The 25,913-nt window shown below is 40.9% G+C and overlaps 1 protein-coding gene across 2 annotated transcripts in view; it reads left to right on the top strand.

Annotated features, from left to right (window-relative positions):
* The first annotated feature begins 1,945 nt into the window (after positions 1–1,945).
* The window catches only part of NECAB1 (N-terminal EF-hand calcium binding protein 1), a 196,827-nt gene continuing 172,859 nt past the window's right edge, over positions 1,946–25,913 (top strand). The window contains exons 1-2 of one of the 2 annotated variants that reach the window (XM_045454282.1): positions 1,946–2,317; positions 10,135–10,159. In XM_045454282.1, coding sequence (XP_045310238.1) covers positions 1,985–2,317; positions 10,135–10,159 — 358 coding nt within the window. In that variant the 5' untranslated portion in view covers positions 1,946–1,984. The remainder of the gene's footprint in view (positions 2,318–10,134; positions 10,160–25,913) is intronic. The other variant, XM_045454281.1, reaches the window with a different exon arrangement.

The following is a 25,913-nucleotide window of genomic DNA, read 5'->3' as shown; positions in this document are numbered from 1 at the left end:
GGGGGGTGAAGCACAGGCATCCATCTGGCGTGTATCAAATAGGTAGGTGCTGGAATTATCTGGAGGCTTCTCTATTTACTTTTTTTTTGCTGATTAGGCTGGGATGCATCAGAGGCTGGGCTCAGCTGGTACTCTTGGCCAGGGTGTCTACATATGTTTCTCCATATAGCCTCCTCAAAGCGTGGTGGCTCAGGGTAGTCAGATCTCCCACAGGAAGCACAGGAGCAAAGAGTCCGCTGGAAAAGGTGGAATCTTGGGGCCTTTTACACACTTAGCCTCAGAAGGCATATAGCATTGCTTCTGCTGCATTTTATTCACCGAAGCAGGCAGGAACCTTCAGGGGAGGGGACCCGCCTCTCTATAGGAAGCGTGTCAATGAATCTGTAGCCACGTTTTTAAGCTGCCATACACCCTTGTTAATTAAGTCCACTGTCGAGCCAGAGTGGAGAACAACTGGGCCCATATCTTTCAAATACTGACCTGCGGAGCAGGGCTGGGCCTTGAGTGAGGCGAATGAGACACCCAGGGTGCAAAATTGAAGAAGGCAGCCACTCTCTGGATCCTGCAGGGGAGCATCTCCTTGCATTTTGTGCCCAAGGCGCCTTCCTGGCCTCATCCAGTCCTGGCCCTGCTACAGAGCGCATGTGTATGAATCATGAGTGTGAATGGGTCTCAGATTCCCGAGTCTCATACTTTGATGTTCTGATTCAGTAAGCCCGGTCCCTGTTGGGATTCTGCATGTTTTTAAAGAATCCTAATGGATCCATTACAGAGTCTGTGTGCTTTCCTGGTACTGTGCCTTTGTTCACGCTATTCACTCTGCCTTGAATGTCCTTTCCTTCTATTTCTATCCACTATGGCCTATCTACCAATTGGACTATCTACCAATGGGATTTCAGATCCATTTCAAATACTGCCCCTTTTTATCAAGCAAAGGTCCCAACAGCCAGAGTATAAACTGTTCCTCCTAAGACACAGCACTTTTTTTGTATGCCTTAAGACAGTCACATTTTGTCTAGGATGGTTTGTGGACACACACATTTAGCAAGAACTTACTTTCCTAGGAGGCTACAAAATGGAGATCTGGATCCACCCCATCAATTCTCATAGGTAAAGTCTTGTTAAAACATGGTACCATTCTCTGACTCATCTTGATCCCGGATTGTTCTAATCCACACAACAGCTGGCATGCTCCTGGCACGTTTCTGATGCCGGGTAAACAGTGGATATCTCTCCTGATGAAAGGTTGGATTCCCATTTTTGCATCCTTCACGGAAGCCCCCAAATATTGAGTAATTACCCTAGTTGAAATGCTTAAGCATAGATAGGGACTGCATCCTTTATTGTGACTTCTATTCTGGAAATTTTCTTGCTTGAACTTTACCTGACCATCTTTTCCGCATAGCAAAAGGTTTTTTCGAGGCTCACTCTGTGCAGAGTCCTTACCACTCAGTACCTTTGTGGACGGCAATACCACATGCAAACCTCATAAGCCTTTGAGGTAAGCCCCATTTTCGTGACCATTGTACCGATGAAGAAAAATGGGATTTAAAGACTTAGCAACTTTCCAGATCACAGAATAACAAAGCGACTGAGGCAGGTTTCAAACCCACACCTCTAAGATTCCAAAACGTGATGATTTCTCCCCTACACCAAATCAGCCCCCCATTAATCGGTGGTGTCCATTAAGCCCACCCACCTTTGAGGAGGGTGGGGCGGACAGGTTCGCTTGGACGAAAAGCAAAGTTGGCAAAATCTCTTCGAGTCTCTTTTAACTCGTAAGGTTTCCGCCGCGGGGTAGGCTCGGGGCTCCCGCACCCGGCGCTTTGGCTCTCGGGACACGCGCCCTCGCACCCCGGCGCTCGGCCACCTCCTCCCTGGCGGCACGTGGGTGGGGCGGGGGCTCCAGGGAGCGGCGGCCAATGGCAGCGAGGGGGTCAGAGTCGGTTCCCCGCGAGGGGCGCAGCGGTTGCTAAGCGCAGCGATGAGACGGATCCGGCGCCGGCAGCCCAGGGAAGGGGGAGGCGCGAGCGAGAGCGCGTGGGAGCGCGGAGGCCAGAGCCGGGAGGGGGAGCGAGCGGAGAGAGACGCCGGGGAGGCGCGCGGGAGCGAACGCCCGCTCGGGAGCCGGAGCCCCGCGGCAGTGCGGCCGCGCCCCTGCCCGAGCCCGTGCGGCCGCCCAGCCCCGCTCCGCCCGCCGCCTTCTGGGCTCCCGAGGATGGAGGACTCCCGGGAGACGTCGCCGTCCTCCAACAACTCCTCGGAGGAGCTCAGCTCTGCCCTGCAGCTGTCCAAGGGCATGTCGATCTTCCTGGACGTAAGTACCGGGCGAAGGAGTTGGGTCGGCGGTCCCCGACCTCCACCCCCTCGTCGCGGCTTTCCTCTAACCCTGGAGGAGGGTGGTCGGTACAGGCGCTGATCAGCAGGTGTTTTGCACCAGCCCCCCCACCCCGAACACCAGCGAGAACTACCTCCTACCTCGCTCCCCTGTCCCCCTGGAAATGCACCGAGGAAAATGCGGGAGAATGACTACCACCCAACTTGTAAAAAGGATTGTCCTGCACCTGCAGCTCGGGGCTTAACAACCCTGAATGAATGGCAGAAGTTAAATTTTCCAACGGCGTGGGTTTCATTGGGGACTAGATCGGTAGCTACAACAATCTCCATTCAGGTGAATAGAGCGTTTTAAAGGGGCTAAGGGAGGGAGGGAACATCATTAACTCAACTCATCTCTGATGTGACCTGTTTGCAGTTCCCCATCTCCCTGAAGCTCTTAGGCGACAGGGACAGCATTAGGGATTGCGATGCCTGGCCACCCTTCCCCAGCCCCCACGGAGAACAATTACTTTGAAAACATACTTGTTTTTCGTTTTTAAAGCGGTGGCCAAGATCCCTTTCATGCTGTTACTTTTTTCACTGCCACCTCCTATTTTTCCGTTTTTCTCTCCTGTTATTCTTCTTCCCTATACCTCTCCAAGTTTTCATTGCTATTCATCAATTCTAGCATTTGAATGTTCTTCCTTGGGGCCTCTCCCTCCCTTCGGTATTGATGCCCTTCCTTCATTTCTCTGATACTGTAATCGTTCTTTCTCTTTCTTTGTTTTCTTTTTTCTACCCTCACGCCAGGGTTTTTATCTGTACAGCAGTTTTGTTTCTTATTTATTTCTCAATTTTGCGTTACTGCCCCTTTCTGCTGTTTCTGTTCTTTATTTTTTTTCACCCAGCTCTTTGCTGTTAGGATTAGTGGTTTTCCTATCCCTCAGTTGCCTGCCGGCTTGGGCTCCCTCAGCCTCTGCGTTGTCACATATATGCTGTCCCCTGGAGGTAGTCGGTGGGGACAATTCTGGCCACTTATTTAGACATGGTAGAAAATTGGCAAAAGGCATTGAGGAGTGCTGCGAGCTCTTTACTGTTCCCTGAGATCGTTTCTTATTAAAATCCAGGTGTATTTAAAATGAAAATACATTTATTTGTGGAGAGATGAAACCATCAGGAAATCAACTCATTAGTACCATAATGGTAAAGCGGTTGTCATGAAGATAAGGGGGACAGAGTGAGGAGCCCTCCCAGGTGTGTTTTGAATGGATTAGCTGGGATTTTTTAATTGGGAGAGAAAACCATATTGATCATTAAATCCGGTCAAAGGCAAATGTCATAGGTGAGACTCAGCTGCATCTCCTGGCAGCCTCCTCCCCTCCTCACCATGCAGTTCCAGGTGGGGATCCAGGCCTCTGTGGCCAGCCATCTTCTTCCCACCAAAACCATCTGATTCCCATTTTTTCTCTCCGGTTTAAGTCCCTTATTCTTCTGAGCCCTTATCTCTGCTTGGCTCTGGCCAGTCAGGTGATGTTTTGGCGCTAGTGGTCCAACTGGCTGCTATTATTCATTAAATTATTCATTAAACCCTGCCATTCAGGGCCAAAAAGCCCGTGAGGAAGCCAGGCTGAGAGATGGAGGCACACTGCACACGGGAGAAGGGGATCTTCAGGGATAGCATCAGGGCCCCAGGAACTCACGTCTGTTAGGAGGTTGATGGCTAAGCTGCCATCAAAGGGATTCAAAGAGGGCAAAGGGACCCTCCATTCATACTGGCCTGATCTTCACTGGGTCCCCCAAGGATATCAAGTGCTTCTCTATGACTTTTTTTGAAGCAGTTAACAAATCCTGGCGATACTGTGGAGATGAATGGATTGAGCCGTATAAATGGAAGTCGTCCTCTTTGACACACACATTAATCTTGGCCCAAGTGTTCAAACTGCTACTTGAAAAGAAAAGAAAAGAAAAAGAAAAAAGAGGAAATTAAAATCTTGTTTATTGTTGTATATACATGATTGTTCTCAAGCTCTGTAAATAAACAGCATCAGGTCCCTGTCCTGAAGGAACATGTGCTTTATGAATAGGATAGCCTTGCCTTCTTGTATCTATTTCTAGAATTTAAAAATAAGAGTACAAAACTGATTTCACACAAGAGGTGTTGACATGCTTGTTTGTCAGGAAAACGCCAGTGTCTATATAAAAAAACAAACAAACAAAAAAAAAAACCTGCCACTGGATTTTATCTCGAGTAGAAGAGATTTTGTTTACACTTTTTCTTTGAGATGTTTTGTGAAACATCCAGCACTCTGGTGAAATCTGTGACGTGAGAAAGGATTTGTTACTTAAGGATTTTTGAATTATTCATTTCTGGATCATATTGCTTTTAGCAAAAATAAAATGTGAACTATAAATACATAATTTACTCGATTTGTTTTCATATATTCCAGTAGCACTGCTAAGAAAGATTGCTTTTTGAATTCTATGCAGATCATAAGTCGGTAATAGAGATTCCCTGCGCCAAAGAGGAACAGGAATGAAACCTGTCAGAGTCACCTGCGTCACCCGGACTGATTTCTGAATTTGAGGAAAACTTTGATTTTTAGTGTTTGTCTTCCAAGGCCACTGTACTAACGAGTCCTCTGAGTGATTTTGAGGCTACCGTTGCTGACATGACTAGATATATCCAGCTGGTAAGAAACTAGCCACAGATCAGAAAACCAGAGAGGGATTTTCCATACCTATTTGGCTTTTGCTTCATTTTCCTCATGTCCAAATCAGCAATCATGATGAGTATGCCGCTTAATTCTAGAAGTTGTTGCCTTCGGTGCAAGTGCATAGGATAAGAAAACTGAAAACAGATAAAGGAAGTGTGCTGTATAAATTTGCACCATTATTGCTAGATCATTGTTCCCTATTGAGTGCCTGGATCACAGTTGCCAAATCCACAGATGAATACAGAGACTGTTTCATTAGAAATCTAATTTTTTATTCGATTCTGTCTAAAAAATGGCAGAATATATACATTATATATACATTATATATATTCATCATAAATACTCTTGAGGGCCCACTGGGGGGCTTAGGAAACCCAGGGCTGGTGCCAAGGCATCTGTGCTGTGCCCCCCTGCCACCCACAGGAGAGTGGCTTCACTGGGTTCCGTGCATAGCAACATGGGAGGACCAGGAGGATGACAGTTCTTTTCCTTCTTAACACCTGCAATGCTGTCCGTCCCCAGGTTATTTCATTCCAGCTGACAGGGAATAAACTCTGATGTAGAATACTAGTCCATAAAGCATGTGGTCCCTCTTTGGAATCATTCTATTAACCGACTCCGCTACTGTGCAAAGGGAGAAAATCAAGCCTTTCACATCATCCCCCGAAGCAAGATAAATCTGAAGTGAAGTTAGTTATAATTCCACCGCTTGATGCCACTGCCTTCTCCCCAACAGTTTTGTTTGCTTTTTAGCTGGAAAGGAAGTGACCCTTCCTCATGTCGCTAGGGGCAGAAGTGGGGCCTGGAAGGCTGTGAGGGAGAGAGATGATCTTCCCGTTTGTCTTCCCTTCCTTCCCCCAGCCAGGCATGCGCACTCACGCCCACTGAACAAAATGCACAGTGCCTGGCTGGTCAGGGACTTGGTGAAAATAAGGAAGAGTCTTCTTTTGCAAAGCTACTTAATCCTGAAGCCCTGTCTCTACACATGGATGGGAATATCTGTCTAAGAGGTGAGACGGACGGAGGACTGTCAGAGCAGAAACAGTTTTCCAGGTATAATGGTTCTGTGACCGAATTCTGTTAGAGCCATATACCTCCTATCTTGTCTAGCGCACCCTGGATAATTTGAGTGCGGTTGTTCCGTTGGGAGGATGGCAGTTAACCCTAATTGGCAAGGCAGATATCACTCCCTGAGGTTTAAGAGGCTGCAGAAGTAAGGGAAACTTCGCTTTAGTGTTACCATACATTTAAAACTGTTTCCTCACACAAGCCCTACTCCAGGAACAATTGAGACGATAAAAATGTTTGTGCTGATTACCTTTGCTCCATTCATTCCGTGGCCACTTCCCTGCATCCTATTTCGTGGCAACTAATGGAGTGGTAGCAGAACTACCTTCTGGAGGTCCAGGTCCACAGGCTATGATTTACCTGGTAGGTCTTCCCTTCTGGATGGTACCCCGTGTTCTGGATGAGAACCAAATTCCCTGCCCTATATCCTCATCTCTCAGGAGTCTTCCTGGCTTCTCTCATTACCTAATTTTAACCTGGTACACAGTAGAAAGCACTTAGCAGATATTAGTTCAGTAAATAGTGACAAATAGGCCTTCACGACAATATTCGCATCTTAACACCTGCCTTGAATAACCTCGGGTGAGAAATGAGACATTTTAATGAAGGCCGTCAAAGGATAGCCTTTAGGGTAAAGGATGCTGTTTGATAATCCGTAGATTGTTGCAAAAACACAGCATGGCCTACATTTGAGTTTTAATTCTGACCCTAATATTTGCATCTATTTACCATGTATCCTGTGGTAGCAACTGGTAAGATTAGCCGATCCAGATTACTATGGTAGCATAGTGTAATGAACCCAGTTTTCACCTGTAGTACATTTAAAAAAAATTTCTTTAATGTTTACATATTTTTGAGAGAGAGAGAGAGAGAAAGAGAATGCAAGTAGGGGAGGGGCAGAGAGAGAGGGAGACATAGAATCAGAAGCAGGCTCCAGGCTCTGAGCTGTCAGCACAGATCCTGACGTGGGGCTCGAACCCACCAACTGTGAGATCATGACCTGAGCTGAAGTCGACACCTAGGTGCCCCTGCAGTACATTTTTTTATTAGTCTGTGGGCTCAGAGGCAAAATTTGCAGCAGAGACCGTTCTGTTCATATTTCATTACAAAGAACTGTCTTAATAAAGCTACTGTCTTAATTTCATTGCTAAGAGGCTGAATGCTATTTAAGATACTGCTTTCTGAAATGAAATGATGGACGTCCTGGGTCCAACTCTCTGGTATGTGGTTATTCCTGTTCTAGTTACTTCGAACTCTTAAGGACACAATAGAGCTTGAAATAGAATCTTCGAGCATAGTAAAGGTAAGAATTAGGCTGTGTTTCATGTCTCCCTGACTCTCCGCTGGGGCTTCATAGTTTCAGGGGCGGGGAGGAAGCTGGTTATGATGGAGAGGTGGATTCCCCAAATCCCCACTAGAAATTAGCTCCGTGGAGTAAAAAGACTTTGTGTCCCATTCTGCTCTAAGCACAGAAGTTCTTACTACTACAAGCAGCTTTCTTGCAATCGTTAAATAAATTTAGTTTATAAAGGGGGACCAATTTCTTATGCACACAAGTCAGGGGGGATACATATCTGTTGTTGGAAATTTTTCATAAGTGAGATTTTGGGTAATAATATTAGACTATTATAAGATTGTAAAATGGGGGCGCCTGGGTGGCTTGGTCGGTTAAGCATCCAACTTCGGCTCAGGTCATGATCTCACGGCCCGTGAGTTCGAGCCCCACATCGGGCTCTGTGCTGATCGCTCAGAGCCTGCAGCCTGTTTCAGATTCTGTGTCTCCCTCTCTCTCTCTGCCCCTCCCCTGTTCATGCTCTGTCTCTCTCTGTTTCAAAAATAAATAAACGTTGAAAAAAAATTTTTTAAGATTGTAAAATGATTAGATTTAGCCATACTTCATCTTCATGAAGTCAACAGGAAAGGAGGATACTTCTGTAGCAGAAAACAGGAAAACCAAAAACTTTGCTAATCAAAACTATTGCTAATCTTTCAAGCTGCCCACCAAGAAGTGATGACCTAAATGTACGAGTGGCTCTGGTTACTTCACATAACTGTCTGTTGCTCAGAAAAATGATCCTCGAATGCCCCTTTCATGTGATTCAAGGGTATCTTTGCAATATGATAAAGGGACATTTTCTCTGGTAGTATATATAACATAGCTGTGGTGTGCTATATTACCCGGATTTTTTTTCCCTTAGTAGACAGTGCCAGCTAGGGCTGATTTGATTGTTGCTAACAGGAAAAAAAAAAAAACCTAAAATATCTTAAGATTTAAAGCAATAATTTATTGGCTCCTGCAATGAGAAGTGGAGACTCTCGTCAGAATGGCTTGATCAGGAGCTCAGAGAGTGTCATCAGGATCCGCTTTCTTTCAGTCCCTGGATGGACCCTGCTGTCTTGAGGACTGGTTATGTCCAGTTCTAGGTTGTATAAATTTTCTGTGGCTTCTATGACAGTATACTGCACACACAGTGGTTTAAACAACCGCATTCGTTTTCTCAGTTCTGGAGGCTGGGTCGATGATATCAAGGTATGGGGAGGACCTTTCCCTCTGAAGGCTCTAGGGGAGAGTCTGCTCAATGCGTGTCTCCTAGCTTCCAGGGTCAGATTCCTGTACATTCTTTGGCTTGCAGCTGTACCACACCAGTATCTGCCTCCATTACCACGTGGTCTCCCCTCTGTCTCTGTATCTCTGAATCTCTCTCTCCTTATAACGTCACCAGTCTTTGGATGTAGGGCCCACTCCAATCCAGGAAGATCTTACCTTCTTTTTTTAAAGTTTATTTATTTATTTTGAGAGAGAGACAGAGACAGAGACAAAGGCAGAGAGAGACGAGAGAGAAAAATCCCAAGCAGGCTCCGCACTGTCAGCACAGAGCCCGACGTGGGGCTCCAACTCCCAAACCGTGAGATCATGATGTGAGTCCAAGTTGGACGCTTAACCAGCTGTGCCACCCAGGAGCCCCAGTAAGATCTTATCTTAATTTGATTAGATCAGCAAAGACTACTTTCAAACAAGGTCACCTTCACAGTTACTGGAGGTTAGAACTTCAGTGTTTGTTTTGAGGCCCACAGTTCAACCCATGACGTATATAACGATAGAAGGGTGGACAGCAGCTTCTTACTTATATCTTCCCAAGTTCAGAGTCAGCAGAAGAGAAAGCGTGTCTCTTAAGATAATTCAAGCAAAACCATGACCTTACTGTGCTCATGCCTGAGTAGTCACTGTGGACTGAGTGATGTGACACCCTGTTTGCCAGGCCTGAAGGCTCTGCCCAATCCTCGAGAGTAAAGATCGATTTCCCAGAAGCAAATTTTGAAATCATGACTTAAGATACCTGATGGCCAAGCAGTTCTTATCCACCAAAGATAATGTAATTAACGCGTAGAAGTAAAGTCAGATACAATATAGACACATGAGCTCTGTTTATCCATGATTTATTATTTTTTTGTTTCCATGGATTCCCATTTATTGAGATACGATTGACTTACATGAAATTGCGCCCATTTAAAGTGAAAAGTTGACAAGTTTTTACATATGTACATACCTGTGAAACCATTATGATAGTCAAGACAATAAATATACCTACCACTCCAAAAAGTTTTCCCATGTCCTTTTATAATACCCTCCCTGCTCATTTGTATGCAGCTCTTAATCTTCTTTCTGTCACTATAGATTAGTTTGCATTTTCTAGAGTTTTATATAAATGGAATCATATAGCAGGTATTCTTTTTTGTCCTAGGGTTTTACTCAACATGATCACTTTGTGATCCGTCTGAGTTCTTGTGTGTATTCTAGAACCCTTTCCTCTTTATTGCCCAGTAGTATTCGTCGAGTGGATGTGCCACAGATTTATTTTGTGCAAAGGCATTGGGTTGTTTTCAGTTTTTGACTACTATAAAGAAACTTCTCAATTAGGAAACCTTTATTTAAAATTGGAATTTCTTTTATTTAATGGTGGGTGAATTATGTATGAATATGATGTTCACTGCAACTGCAAAAATGGTCATAATTTTTTTTCTTTTTCTTTTTCAGATACTGAGGAGAGCAGATAAAAATGGTAAGACCAAAAATCTGCAGTTTCTATTTATTAATCTCTTGCCTTTTAGATCACTTATAAAGAATAATATGGAAAAGAGAGGAGAACCCAAGAAAATGGCGCATAAAACGTCAGCCTCTTGTACTAAGAATTTTAGGCAAGTTTATGGCTCCAGATATTCATGGGAAGCTGAAAGAGATACGTACATTTGACAGGAAGATGGAATTTATGCCTTGAAGTGAGGAGCTGTCATAGCTCTGGCTTTTCCCTTTTATGCTTTAATTTTAAAGTAATAACAGCTTCTAATCATTGAGTGTCTACTATGTGCCAGGCCTTGGGCCAAGTGCTTTGAGTTATTTCTTCGAGTTAACAAGATATAGATCTGAGACTTGAACTTGGGTCTGTGTGGCACCAAAATCTTGGCTGTCCACACTGAACTTCATAGTGGCCTTGGGGGCTGCTGTTGTGCTCTAAGCTAGTTACCTACAAGCCTGCATTGCCAGACTTATCTCCACTCCATGGCTCTTGGCCATAGCTCTTGCATTTGAATTATATGCACTAGAAGTAATAATCTATAGGGACAGAGAAGTAGGTTGAAACTAGTATAAAAAGATTGTTCTGTCAGAGGAACTATGATTTAAATGAGGCTTGCACAAAGTCCGATTATAAGCTGTCATAAGCAATATCCTTTGACTCTTATCCCACTGCAAATTTTGTTCCATGGAATGCCAAATTAGAGCTTATTGAGTTTATTTTGCTGCTGTAATACAAGTACAGTATAGTACAAGTATAGTATAGAGCTATATTCTTGACAAGACTTTTGTGACAAATTTAGGATACAAAAAGTCCTTTCCTTTTCTTGAAATCCGATTTCTTATCTGTGGGGAAGGATTACAGGCAGAGTCCAGGTCTGACACTTTAAAAACATTTGTTGTGGTCTAGTTAGCCCTTAAGCAGCCAGATCAAGAAAAGCTTGATTGCACTGGATAGCTTTTCACACAACAGAAAAGATATTAACCCCAGGAGTTGCTGTCATATGAGGGTCTGTTCCCCAACCCGGATATTTCATTGGGCCTGTCCATTAGAATGTTTTCTCAAATTAGGGTGCACTGGTTAATATATTATCAATTCAGAGGGGCTTTTTTTTTCCACCTGAATCACTTGATTGATTTTTAAGACGGATGTAACGATGCTGTTATCTTGTCTTCTCATCCCACTTGTTGGCCTCATGCCTGACGTCCAAACCCAGTGATGCCTGAAGCACGACTGAATAGTCCCTATGGCTCCGAGCTAGTTGCCTCATATATTAGCGGCCATTTCTAGTTCAGATAGCCTTTTCTCTCTCTCTACCCAGGTTCCTAGTTTTCTCAGGCTACACCTTCCTTTCCTTGGACCCCCGGCTCTCATGGAGGGTCCTTATTACCTTTGTATATACCACTCTTCTCTCCATTACAACTCACCTCTTTTGGTGGCTTGCTGTCATAATCCGTAGTCATAATAAAAAGCACCTGAAAAACCAGTTCATGATTTACTGTAGTTTATCATAACCTCATATGTTCTGCTATGAAGAATGGTCACTCGGTCAAAATAGGATAGATCAGGAGAGATGGGAGTGCTTTGATCTAAAAGCCCGGTGTGGTCCTGTTCGGTCCCCTGTTTTTTTCATCTGCCTCCTTGCTCCCTCTCCTAATGTGCTCTCAAAGCCGCCTGCCCTTCCGCTCTTATTCCCACATATTCACCACGCGTCCTCTTCCGTAGCCCTCCCAAGCACTAGGGATTCTCTGAGCATCGCTCCATCTGTCACCCTTCTGTGGTGGCGTCCTTGCTTTGACTTCCACCTGTTCTGCCCTTTCCGTGCTTAGCCAGCTTGCACACTCTCCTGTATTGATGTCATTCCTGCTCAAAAGGCACCTTATCTGAAGAGCCTTCCCCAGCTCCCCCTTGCAGGGCCCCAACCTCTCTCTCTGTGCTCTGCACACTTTGGCTTGTATTGCTTATTCCCTTTTGTGAGGACTACAGTTGTTTGCTGGCGATTCTACTTCTCTAAGCCAAACTTGCCTCTCTTGGACCAGGAACTTGGCTTAGGTGTAGATACCACGCCCAGCCAGTCCTGGGGACTCCGTGGATGTTCATTTAACAAATTAACGACGATTAATGACATTTTTCTCCATTACCCATCTCCTGCCTCTCTGCCTACTCTTTCCCCTGCCTTTCATCCTGCTTCGCTCTTCTCCCTAATTCTCAGTGTAAAGTGAGGGGAAACAGAGACAGGACAGTCTGGGTTTAAGTCACAGCTCTGGCACCTAGGAGCATTATGGCTTTGGGTAAGCAACAAACTCTTCACCCTCTGCTTTCTCATCTACAGAATAGAGATAATAGCACCTACCTATGTCATGGGGTTATTATGAATAGTAAGTGACACACATATGTAAGGTCCCCAGGGAAGTGCATGGTACATAGTAATAACTTCTACCTGCTCATTTTGCCACTATTTTTATGATCAATGTGATCAGTATCACTATTTAAAGCTTGAGCTATTTTGAGGTTGTGATGCCTTAGCTATTGGAGACACTTGGTGACATTCCAGTCATTTCTATTTCAGTGGAGTTTAGTGAGAAAAAAAAAAGAGAGACTATTTACCATATATTCAGAATTGGAAAAGGGAAAAAGAATTGTGGATAATCTAATGTAAATGAGAAGATACCAACATTAAAAAACCATCTTTCTGAACCATGTGTTCATCCCATTCTGTATTTGCAAATAAACAGCTGCTACGTGTACGTGATCTCTGGGTAACAGACCCTCATATGACAGAATCCCTTATGGACTGCATAATTGGCAATGGAATAACAAAGGGGGTAAGAGGTGTTATTCAGTATCAGCTTAATATGATACTTAGCCTACCAGATTTAGCTTTTGGGATCTATCTGACATGAGAGAAGCTGCTGGAGAAACAGGGAAAAAATACATGATAGCAGTTAGCTGTAATAATGGTGTCTCAGAGAGATTTGTTTGGTTTTGGTTATTGTTTTAAAATCATAGGCTAGGATCCTAGACATAAAGACAGACCTCAAATAGGATAGGAGAGATATGAGTGCTTTGATCTAAAGAGCCCAGAATGAAACCTAGAAATGCAAAGCTCCTGAGAAGGCTTACTTATATGCAGGTAGAATGAAAATGGAAATGATTCATGGGTATTTGCAAAGTTCGCAAAAAAAAAAAAAAAAAAACAAAAAAAAAAAAACAAAACCTTAGAAAAAGGCAAAATGGAAAGGCTCATAGTAATTAACACCACAGATTCTATTTCACATAGCACCAGGCCCACCGCGGGGAGTAAAATGCCTGCTGCAACATAGGTGCTCAGTCAGTACTTGCAAATCTATTTGCAAGAGGTGCATATCCAACAATATGGTACTGAAAACTGAACAAGAAACACAACCTTATAGATCAGTCCATCAAACTAAGCATTGTTGTTACTTATCTGTTGTTTATTAATTAATAGTTATTAGCTAAAATTCGTTGAGGACATGTTTTAGACTATGTCCGATTACAGGTGCTTTATATACATTGTCTTCAGTTGTTGTGAAAAGTCTATAGAATAAATAGTTTAGAGCAGTGGTAAGAACACTGGCATTGGTTTAATGACTTAGAGCAAATCATTCAATTTCCCCTTGCCTCCGTTTCCTCAGCTGTGAAGGGGGGATAATATTGTTTCTCTCAGAAAGCTGTCTTGAATAGTAAATGAAATTTTGCCTGTACATAGTAATTACAAAGATATCAATCCATCAAGAAGCTATAACATTTTAAAATATTTATGCACCCAATATAGAAGCAACTAAATATATAAGGCAAATTTCAGCAGACCTAAAGGGAGTAATGGACAGCAATAGAATCATACTAGTGAACATTAATATACCACTTATATCAATGATGTTGATGATTTTCTGAGACAATCAATAAGAAGACATTCTGCTTTAAGCAACAGACCAGATGGATTTAATAGATGTATACATAGCATTCGCTCTGAAAGCAGCAGCAGAATACACATTTTTCTTGAGTGCACATGGAACATCCTCTAGGATAGATTATATACATGTTAAGTCACGAAACAAGTCTAAATAAACTTAAGAAGATTGAAATCATATCAAGAATCTTATATGACCACAGTGATGTGAAACTAGAAATCAATTACCAGAATAAAACTGGAAAATCACAAATATATGGAGATTAAACAACACACTACTGAACAACCAATGGATCAACAAAGAAATCAAAGGAGAAACTTAGAAACTACCTTGAGACAAATGAAAATGGGAATACAACATAACAAAATCTATGAGGTGCAGCAAAAGTAGTTCTAAGAGGGAAGTTTATAGCGATGTAAACCTACCTCAGAAAACAAGAAAAATTCTCAATCTGACTTACACCTAAAGAAACTAGAAAAAGAATAAATAAAGCCCCAAGTTTAGTAGAAGGATGGGGTTAATAAGTATCAGAGTTGGAATAAATGAAATAAAGACAAAAAAGACAACAGAAAAGATTGATTAAACTAGGAACAGATTTTTTGAAAAGATAAAAAGACCTTTAGCTAGACTCAGTAAGGAAAAAAGGGGGCTCAAATAAATAAAATCAGCATTGAAGAAAGAGAAGTGGCAACTGATACCAAAGAAATACAAAGGATCCTAAGAGACTATATGAACAATTATATACCAACAGATTGGACAACCTAGAAGAAATGGATAAATTCCTAGAAACAATCTTCCAAGACTAAATCATGAAAAAAAGAAAAGTCTGAATAGACTGATTACTAGAAAGGAGATTAAATCAATATAAAAAAAAGAAAAAAAAACCTACCAACAAATGAAAGTCCAGAACCAGGTGGCTTTACTTGTGAATTCTACCCAGCATTCAGATAAGATTTAATATCTGTTCCTCTCAAACTCTTCCAAAAACGTTGAAGAGGCAGGATTGCATCCAATCTTATTTGATGATGTCAGCATTAATTACCCTGATACCAAAACCAGACAAAGATACCACAAAGATGTAAAATTATAGGCCAATATTCCTGATAAACTTAGATGTAAAAATTATCAACAAAATATTAGCAAACTGAATTCAACAATACATTAAAAAGATCGTATACCATCATCAAGTGGGATTAATCCTAGGGATTCCAGGATGGTCCAACACCCAAATAATCAATCAACATGATATCCAATTTTAACAAAAGGATAAAAATCATATTATCTCCTCAATAGATGCAGAAAAAGCATTTGACATAATTCACCATCCATTTATGACAAAACCGCTCAACAAAGTTGGACTGTAGACTATTTCAATATATAAAGTCCACAAAGACAAGCCCACAGCTAACATTATACTCAATGGTGAAAAACTGAACAGTTTTGCTTTAAGATTAAGGACAAGACAAGGATATCCACTCTTGCCACTTTTATTCAACATAGTAGGAAGTCCTAGCCAGGGAAATTGGGCAAGAAAAAGAAACAAAAGGCATCCAGATCAGAAGGGAAGAAGTAAAACTCACTATTTGAGGGCAACATGATTTTACACATAGAAAACCCTAAAGTTGCCACCAAAAAATGTGTTAGAGCTAAGGAATGGATTCAGTAAAGTTTGGGTACAAAAGCAATATACAAAAATCTGTTGCATTTTTATATACTGAAAATGAACTACCAGAAAAAGAAATTAAGAAAACAATCCCATTTACAGTTGCATCAAAAAGAATAAAATACCTAAAAGTAAATTTAAGGTGGTGAAAGACCTGTGAAGACATTAATGAAAGACATTAATGAGAGAAATTGAAGAAGACACAAATAAATGGAAAGATACTCTGTGCTAATAGATTAGAAGAACTAATATTGTTAAAATGTTTATATTACCCAAAGCAATCGACAGATTCAAAGCATTCCCTCTCAGAATTTTGGTGGCATTTTTCAGAAATAGAAAAAAATAACCTTAAAATTGGGACAGAACTACTACTGGCATTAAAAACACTCATATAAGAAGTTCAGGTTGAATTTGTGTGTTTGGGAATATTTTGAAGACTTCATTGGATCCTTATGTAACCAATGTTAATAGATTAGCAAGAATTGGTGAGAGCCTTTCAACGTGGCCGCCCATAGTTTGGTTTATTCAGTTAACGTGTAAATATGACCTCAGGTAGAGGGGTAAAACACAGGTTTGATTAAAGGGAATATTTTCTCTGAAGATAGGGAAACTTTGAGAGTACCATCCAGAGGTCTCTGGTTCTATTTCCTGTATCTTGCTAACAAAGCTCTTTTGATACGAGCTAGTTAGTTAAGAATCACCGGCCACACAGGGAGCTCTATAGCTCCTCCAATATTTTACTCGGGGATCCTAGCCCCAAACAAGGATAAAAAGATTAAAAGCTGGGCCCTGGAAATCAGGATTATTGGCATGAGGCCGATTTTTATTTCATAATCTCTCACTATTTTCTCAAAATGTTTTGGGAACATCGGTGTAACTGAGAATCCAGTAACTAATTGCAGAGCAGTAGGGATCAGATATGGCACGATACTATATTTACACTCAGGCGTCTGCAAACTTGCAAAACCTTCAACTGTACACCTACCAGCTTGAAAGTCAAAGCAAAGTCTAGTAAGAGCTATCTAAAAAAAGAAATAAAATCTCATGGCCGGACAACGACCCAAGAAGAAGTGGCTCATCAGGCAATACAACATGTGGGAGTGCATGAGTGCAAGTTCCGACTATGATAATTTTTTCACAAAATAAGGAAAAACAAATTTTCTATTTCCACAGTATGGTTTTTTTTTTTTTTTTTTTCTAAAATACAAAGCAGTTTCACTCTCATAAATGTGTTGCTTTTCTGCCAAAAGCAGAAAACTGTGAAAATTCTTATCTTTACTTAGCTGGGCTGATCAGCTGTCATAGAAACAAACAGAGAATTTCTATTCAAATTACTGAGCCCACAACATGAATGCCATGGGCAGCCAAAGGGTCAGAAGTCAGAACCTGCTCTGATAGCAAATCCTACAGTGTATATAGTGCAAGGTGTCCCCTCTAAAATGTGGCCTCTACCATAAGTGCTGTCTGTAATCTAGATCTGTCGGTTAGCAGCCCAGAGTTCCTTTCTCTTTCTGTTCTGCAGTGAATCATCTCCTCTACTCCATCTAGTTACAGTTAACTGTAACTATAGTTAAGCTAGGCTTTGTCGTCAGATGTCCTGAGTTCAAATTCCCGTTCCTCTCTCTCTCTGTGATCTGAGCAAATTATTTTACTTCCTCGTTTATAAAAAGGAGATAAAAACCGTAGGTCTCATTGGGCCCCTGGGTGGCTCAGTCGGTTAAGCCTCTGACTTCGGCTCAGGTCATGATCTCAAGGCTCATGAGTTCGAGCCCTGCATCGAGCTCTCTGCTGTCAGCCCAGAGCCTCCTTCGGATCCTCTGTACCCTTCTCTCTGCCCCTCCCTGGTTCATTCTCTCTCTCTCTCTCTCTCAAAATAAATAAATTTAAACAACAACAACAACAACAATGCCTCTCACACAGGCTTTTTCAAAGATTAAAAGAAATAATACAGATTTTTTTGAAAGGTGCCTGTCCCTTAAAAAGTTTTTTTTTTTTTTAATAAATGTTACCTATTTTTATTTTTTTATCCTGCTTATTCTTATTTGGTGGGGTAATTACAATGGCCCGCCCACCCTCCCATTGGTGCTGAATTGTTTTCCTGTCAGTGCCTAGATGTTCTGTCCATGATGACCTTACTGAGCCCTCATAGCTGCCCTGGCTTTTGCCCTACCTTTGCCATGGTCATTCAGCTTTGCCTATTGTTTGTAAATCAATAATCCTAATATAATTTCTCATGTGTGCTTAGAGTTGGCCCTGTATGCCCAAGACACCCTTTGGGTTCTATACTCCAACACTGAAAACTAGGGAAACTGAATTCATTTTTATTTATGGTTTTTAAAGAAAATAGTGAAAGCATTGGGAAAAACTGAAATGTATGTGATGCATTCAGCATCTGAGGTTCTCTCAGGTATCAAAAGTGTTGCGATGCTGGATTTCGTTGGCTCCGTCTTCATGATGTCAAAATGACCAGTGGGTCCGTGTATTTATTTCTAAGTAGAAATATTTTGATTTCTTCCAACTGGTTATTACTTACACTTTTAAAAATGTTTTATTAGAGGGGGGGCCTGGGTGGCTCAGCTGGTTAAGCGTTCGACTCTTGATTTTGGCTCAGGTCATGATATCATGGTTCGTGAGATTGAGCCCTGCGTGGGGCTCTGTGCTGACAGTGTGGAGCCTGCTTGGGATTCTCTCTCTCTCCCTCTCTCTGTGCTCCTCCCTGCATGCGCACTCTCCCTCCCTCTTTCTCCCAAAGTAAATAAATAAACTTAAAAAAAAATAAACAGAATATCCCATTTGTTCCAGGATAAAACCCAGACTCCTAAGCATGGTACCACTTACCCAGCCTCTTCTCCCTCCATTCTCTCTGAAGGACACTGCCCGTAACTCCCCCAGCCCCCAGCGTCTAGACATGCACCACTTCCTCTGACCTTCATCCTTCTGGTTTCAGCCTAAGTTTATCTCTCCCATGAAGCCCCTTCTGCATTTGGTTTGATAGAAAATGGCCTAGGAGTCAGGGGTGGATTTGTAAGCTAATTCTGCCACGTGCAAACTGTGTAGTTTGGGGTAAGTACTTAAAGATTTCTGCTTGGCTTATAGGGCTGTTGTGAGAATTCAATGAAATAACAATTAAAGTACCATACATATGGCAAATACACATTCAGTAAATATTAGTGCCTTAGCCTGACTACCCACCATTCTCTCATCTATAGTCTCATTGCATTTTGTATATACCATTTATCACATTGTACTGAATAGTTTGGGTAGGTTCCCCTACCCCCTATTAGATTGTAAGCTCTTTGAACGCAAGGAATTTTATATCTTTGTATCCCTAGTAATGAGTATAATGCTTGATTTATTATTAGTATTTTGTAAACATTACTAAATTGCTATCGGGCCATAGAGGAAGGTCTAAGTCTAACTCTGCTGGGGGTGTTGGGAAAGCCACCTCTTGAGTGTACTTCATGCAAGTGTAGGTTAGATGGGGGACAGGTAATCCCAGGTAAAAAGAAAAGCAAGTACAAAGGTACACGCACACTTGAAAAGTACATAGGAATTGGTTACTGAACACGGTTTCTCAGTTTGTAAAACTTTATCCTGGATACCTACCATGCTCACGTCTGAAAGCACACTCTCCATCCCAGCTGCCCGGCTTGCTGCAGTAGCATTTCCCAACTCTGGAAATGCTACCATTATTCACTGCTTGCTCCAGCCGGAAGTTTCAGAGGCTTCCATGATTCTGAGCCTCTAAAAACCCCACATCTAATCCATTAGTAGGCCCTGTTGGCTCCACCGTTAAAAATACATTCAAAATGAAGTCACTTCTCACTACTTCCAAATCTCTACCCTAGTTAAAGCTGCCAGAATTTTACACCCAGGCTGCCACAAAACCCTCCAGATTAGAGCTGTTGAAAGCGTCAATAAATCCATGGTAAAGGTAATAAAGAAATTGAACTTGATATTTTTGAATGAGTTATTAGCAAAGAGTTGGTAATTAGTTGAAAACATTAAGACAGATGAAGGTATTTAATAGTACATACTTATGGCTGAGGGCAGGAAGGCAGACTTGTAGTTTCTGGCTTGGGTAATGAGACTGTTCTTTATGTTGAGAGTGTCTTCTATATTAAAAATTTTTTTTTGTAATATTGGGGTCACTTTTAGTTATGAGAGCTCAGTTATGAATATCTGTTGCTGTTAACGAGAGACATGTCTTTTTTCTCAATATTCTAAGTCATGCCTAAATTATTAAAAAGCAAACACTTGTACATTACTAAGACTTAGATGGCCATGAGAGAATTGGTTCGAACTTCAAAGAAAATATTATAGTAATAACAGCAAAAAAAAAAAGATACCTATATGTCAGATGCTCTGCTAGCATAATTTTATTTCATCTCATAACAGTCTTACAAGGAAGATAATACTATCCCAGTTTTACTGATAAGTAATCAGAGACATAGATAACTCGTTTAAGGTCACAGAACAAGTAAATGCAATTTATATTCAGATTCCCCTCTAACCTAAAAGTCCTAGTACTTAGCCCAAGCTGCTTCATCTACTGTGACTCACCTCCATAGTGGGGTGAAGCTGTTGAAATATCCGTCTTTCCACATGCATAATGCTAAGTGATTCATTGTAACTTAAAAACAAGAGACAAAAATGTATGGGATTATCTTGGTGATGATTCTGTTTGTAGGTGGCATAGTATAGTGGATATCTGGAACCAAAAAGGACACCTTTGATCGTGGCTGTATTATTTGTTCATTCACTCATTCATTCATTTGCCTAATATTTTATGAATCTTCTTTTTATGCTGGACACCGTGCTAGGTGGTGGTAATGCAAAGATTCAAAAACACATAAACATGAGTGTACATTCACTAGGGTGTGGTCTTGAACAAATTAACATCTCTCAGCTTGTTTCCTCATTTGTAAAGTAAAAATAATAAAATTTAATCAGCAGCACAATTGTGAAATATATGCCAGGCAAATATATGTGGAGTCCCAAGGATTTTGTTTAGTATATTGTGAATATTCAAAACATGTCAGTTTCCTTCTACCTTCACTAATTTCATATGGGTTCTAAAGATATAATTTATGAAATTACCTATGAATTAATTACGGAAGCAAACTGGGAACTGTGAGCTCTTACAAAGGCTTTATGTTGCTAGGACAAATTATATATTTGTGTAAGGAAAATAACTCCTTTTGGATTTTGGCACATAGATTTGGAGAAAACTTGGTCAATCACTTCTCAACAATTTGGGACTTGAAGTAGCGAAGCTGTCCTTTGGGAATTTAGCATCTTATTGATTAAAAAAAAAAGTCATACACAGAGAAAATTGAGTAACAATGTCATCAACAACACAAGAGGTATCACTAAGGCAAACGGATGCTAAATATACTAATGTATGAGTTCAGAGGAGGAAGAGTTCTTTGGCTTGGGTTTGCCTAGGTAAGCTTATAGAATAATTGTCCTCAACTAGATCTCTAAAGATGAGAAAAAGTTGAAACAGCTGGGAAAAAAGAAAGATGCTTACCATCAGGACCAAGTCATTTCAAAGTGCTCCAAACCCAATTCAGATTCGTTTTAGTGAAATAGGGAGTTAGTTGATTCTTATGACCGAAATACTCCAGGGATGGTATAGAGGCACAGTTGTACTTAGGTGTCAGGAGTCACTCTCCTTTCCTGCCTCCTTCCCTCTCTCTCCATCTCAGGTTTGGTTTTCCTCTGGTTGATTTACTTTCAGGTAGGCTTTCTTACCAGGAGAGGCAAGATGACTCCTGGAATGCATCCTACCAGTTCAACAAATGAGAATAAAAAGAGAATACCTCTCAGTATTTTCTCTGGTTGATCAACTAGAGTCACATGCCTATTTTATTTATTTATTTATTTATTTATTTATTTATTTATTTTTATTTTTATTTTTATTTTTAAATATGAAATTTATTGTCAAATCGGTTTCCATACAACACCCAGTGCTCATCCCAACAGGTGCCCTCCTCAATGCCCATCACACCCTTTCCCCTCCCTCCCACCCCCCATCAACCCTCAGTTTATTCTCAATTTTCAAGAGTCTCTTATGGTTTGGCTCCCTCCCTAACTTTTTTTTTTTCCTTCCCCTCCCCCATGGTCTTCTGTTCAGTTTCTCAGGATCCACATAAGAGTGAAAACATATGGTATCTGTCTTTCTCTGTATGACTTATTTCACTTAGCATAACACTCTCCAGTTCCATCCACATGCCCATTCTTGAAGCAATAACCAGGAGAAGGAATGAACTGATTTTTCCAGTCTTGAATTACACGTGCATTTCCAGAGCGGCGTGAGCTGCATAAAGCCTCACCTAAAATACTTGGAATGAGAGAGTGGGCAGGTGATCTGTCAAGTGAAAACCAAAGTATTTTTACCAAAATAAAGGAAAGTAGATGTTGACTGGTCAAAAATACCATATTCCTTTTTGAAAAGGTAAACTAGTTGGAAAAGAGTTATTATCTATTAGAAACAAAGGTTTAAAGAGGGGCGGAAGAAGCAATTGAATTGTGTATTGTATTCCTTTTTCTAAGTCTAACACCTGTATTAAAACATTTAGTTTTTCATCTTGCAGTAAAATTGGCCTACAAATGGGGTATTCCTTACATTGCTAATTTTGAATCCATATTCTCTACAAATGCCTAAATGTTCCTCCAACAAAAGTTTCATCTGTCATTCTACAAAAGACTGAGTATATGGGGTGGGGGTGGGGGTTGTTTTTCTTGCCTTTCTCCCAGTTTCACCTAGAACATTGCTATTAATTTCTCTGTGGAAGTGACATTAAACAGATATATTTTTTTACTAAGTTAGAAGCACATTCTTTCTAGCCATGAAAAATTAATATATACTCATTACTTCAAGATGAAGACAGTTTTCATATTCCCAACACAATTTCAAGTGACAAAATTATTTTGATATAACAAATGAGCTTTCCTGATAAAGAATCTAAATATTTGGGGGGGCGCCTGGGCGGCTCAGTCGGTTGAGCATCCGACTTCGGCTCAGGTCATGATCTCACAGTTTGTGGGTTCAAGCCCTGCATCAGGCTCTGTGCTGACAGCTTGCTCAGAACCTGCAGCCTGCTTCCAATTCGGTGTCTCCTTCTCTCTCTCTGCCCCTCCCTGCTCATGCTCTCTCTCTCTGTCTCTCAAAAATAAATAAATGTTAAAAAAAAATTAAAAAAAAAAGAATCTAAATACTTGGTATCAAGTCAGTGAGGAGCCAAGCATTTAACTGAATTATTCAGTTTTCTACCTGAGTTTTGGGCACTCAGCAAATTTTACACTGATGGCAGTTTTAATGACCTTCCAAAAATATGTCCCCAGAGATGTGCTTTCAAGCACCACATCTGAATTTACTTCAGTTTTCTTCTCCTGGAAAGAAACGTAAGAATATATAACTACGTCATTATTGTGATGGTTATGGTCGATAAAATTTAAAGTAGAAATGCTTCAAAAAATAACAAGTCAATGTATTTTTACTTGTATAAGCGCCGATACCTAAAACACATTTCGTTCTCCCAGATGGTCTGTAGAAAACACAAGAACCAGGGTAACTTGTCTGGGGTTAAGAAAGTGAATTTGTTGAGTTGATTATTGAATTTAATGTATTAGATTTCAAGATATAATATGAATAAATATAGTTGATTTTACCATGTTGATAACATGGCAAATCAGTTTTTGATACATTATTCTATATAATTTTATATGCTATTGTATGCATTTTTATTTTTTATTTTTTATTTTTTTTTTTTTTAAATTTTTTTTTCAACGTTTATTTATTTTTGGGACAGAGAGAGACAGAGCATGAACGGGGGAGGGGCAGAGAGAGAGGGAGACACAGAATCGGAAACAGGCTCCAGGCTCCGAGCCATCAGCCCAGAGCCTGACGCGGGGCTCGAACTCACGGACCGCGAGATCGTGACCTGGCTGAAGTCGGACGCTTAACCGACTGCGCCACCCAGGCGCCCCTATTGTATGCATTTTTAAATAAACTTTTTAAAAAGCTTATTTATTTTGAAAGGCAGCGAGAGAGAGAGCGAGAGTGAGAGAGCAATCATGAGTGTGGGAGGGACAGAGAAAGAGGAGAGAGAGAATCCCAAGCAGGCTCCATGCTCAGAGCAGAACCCGATGCAGGGTTGATTCCAAGACCCCAGGATCGTGACCTGAGCTGAAATCAAGAGTAAGACACTCAACCAGAGGTAAAGAGCCTCCCAGGTGCCCCTAAATAAACTTTTTATTTTAGAACAGTTTTGTATTTCTGGAAAAACTGTGAAGCTGCTATAGATAATTCCCATATCCCTAACATCCAGTTTCCCTTATTATTAACATTTCACATTAGTGTAGTACATATGTTACAATTAGCCAGTATTGATTCATAATTAACTAAAGTCCGTACTTTATTAGAGTTCCTTAGTTTTTCCCCAGTGTTCTTTTTCTGCATGGGAGATTTGTCTATGCTCTCATTTTTATATGTATTTATTTATTCAATATTTATAACACTACAGACACATGGATATTTATTCTATGATTAATCCAGTACTACTCAATATATTTTATTGTTCAATTTGTCCCACTTTGGCCATTGGGAGCCCTTCCGGTAGACTCCTCCGTGCCTTTGACGTACCCTCACAATTGTGAGAGTCTTTTAGTACTTTCTTATTCTCTGGCCCTTCAGATGCTTCAGACTCATCTTTTATAATTCCTGCCCCAGTATGAGAATCAGTCAGTTCTCCAGGGATTCTTGATTTTTGTTTTTACTAGAGAATGATATTAGAAACCAAGATGTGGGTGGTAGACGTGTTCATTGTTACTGGGGTGCCATTGTTGCTTCTAAGCTCTCTCAGCTGATGGAGCAAGGAAATATAGATGTGTATACTAACCCAAGTATGTGTGCATTTCTACAAATATTTCTGTATGTGCACATATGTATCTATATTAAGCTAAACATGAGTCATAGTGGTATTTCAGACTTTAAAGCATTACCACATGGATTATTCTAGCCTCCTCTTTTAGCTTCTCAGTAACCTGCCACTCCCAACAGTGGGATACCTGGCCCCCCCAGTCAGCCGTTCATTTCCATAACTGTTCAATTCCAATATGTATGTATAGTACTCAGGATGTTTTACTTGTGCCCCTGTGGAAAACAACTTTATCAACTAGGGTCTAGTGCTTAAGTACCCCTTATTTTGCCTTTATGTGGACTCCATTTGTTTCCAAAGTTACTTAGGTCAACACTGTTTTCCCTCATTGCCTTCAGTGAAGTTGTTTCCGTCTGTTTCTAATACATTTAAATTATTTTGTCACATTCTCCATTCCGTCCTGGAATCCCCTGAACTCCTAAATGACTTTTAAAGAATTTCACACATTAAAGTTTATTTTTTTAATTTATTTATTAAAATCCAAGTTAGTATACATTATAGTATTGGTTTCAGAAGTAGAATCTCGTGATTCATCACTTACATTTAACACCCAGTGCTCATCCCAACAAGTGTCCTCCTTAATGCCCCTCGCCCATTTAGCCCATCCCCTCACCCACAGTCCCTCCAGCAACCCTCAGTTTGTTCGCTGTATTTAAGAGTCTCTTATGGTTTGCCTCCCTTTCTGTTTTTATCTTAAAGTTTATTCTTTGCGCTATAAAGTTCTGTGGGTTTCAACAAATGCGTGATGCCATGTATTTATCATACCACGTCATGCAAAATAGTTTCCCCACCCTAAAATATCCCCTGTTTTTGTCCTTTCGACCCTCATTGCCCTGAACTCCTGGCATCTACTCATCTTGTGACTGTCTTTATAAATTTGTCCTTTCTGGAATGTCATAAAATTAGAATCATATACTACATAGATAGCCTTTTCAGACTGGCAAGTTTCATCCATGACTTTCTTTGGCTTGATAGCTTACTTTTTAAAAATCACTGAATAACATTCCTTTCTGCAAATGTACTAAAATTATTTGATCCATGCACCTGCTGAAGGACATTTAATTACTTCCAATTGTTGATGATTATGAATAAAAGTGTTATAAACATTCACGTGTAGTTTTTGTGCAGACTTAAGTTTTTGAGCAGTTGGGTAACTACCTAGGACCATGGTTGCTGCGTAAGAAAATGAATGCCAAACTGTC

The sequence above is a fragment of the Leopardus geoffroyi genome, chromosome C3, assembly GCF_018350155.1.
Source record: "Leopardus geoffroyi isolate Oge1 chromosome C3, O.geoffroyi_Oge1_pat1.0, whole genome shotgun sequence".
Lineage (NCBI taxonomy): Eukaryota > Metazoa > Chordata > Mammalia > Carnivora > Felidae > Leopardus > Leopardus geoffroyi.
The sequence above is the reverse complement of the archived record's forward strand: the minus strand, read 5'-3'. Positions and strand labels throughout refer to the sequence as shown.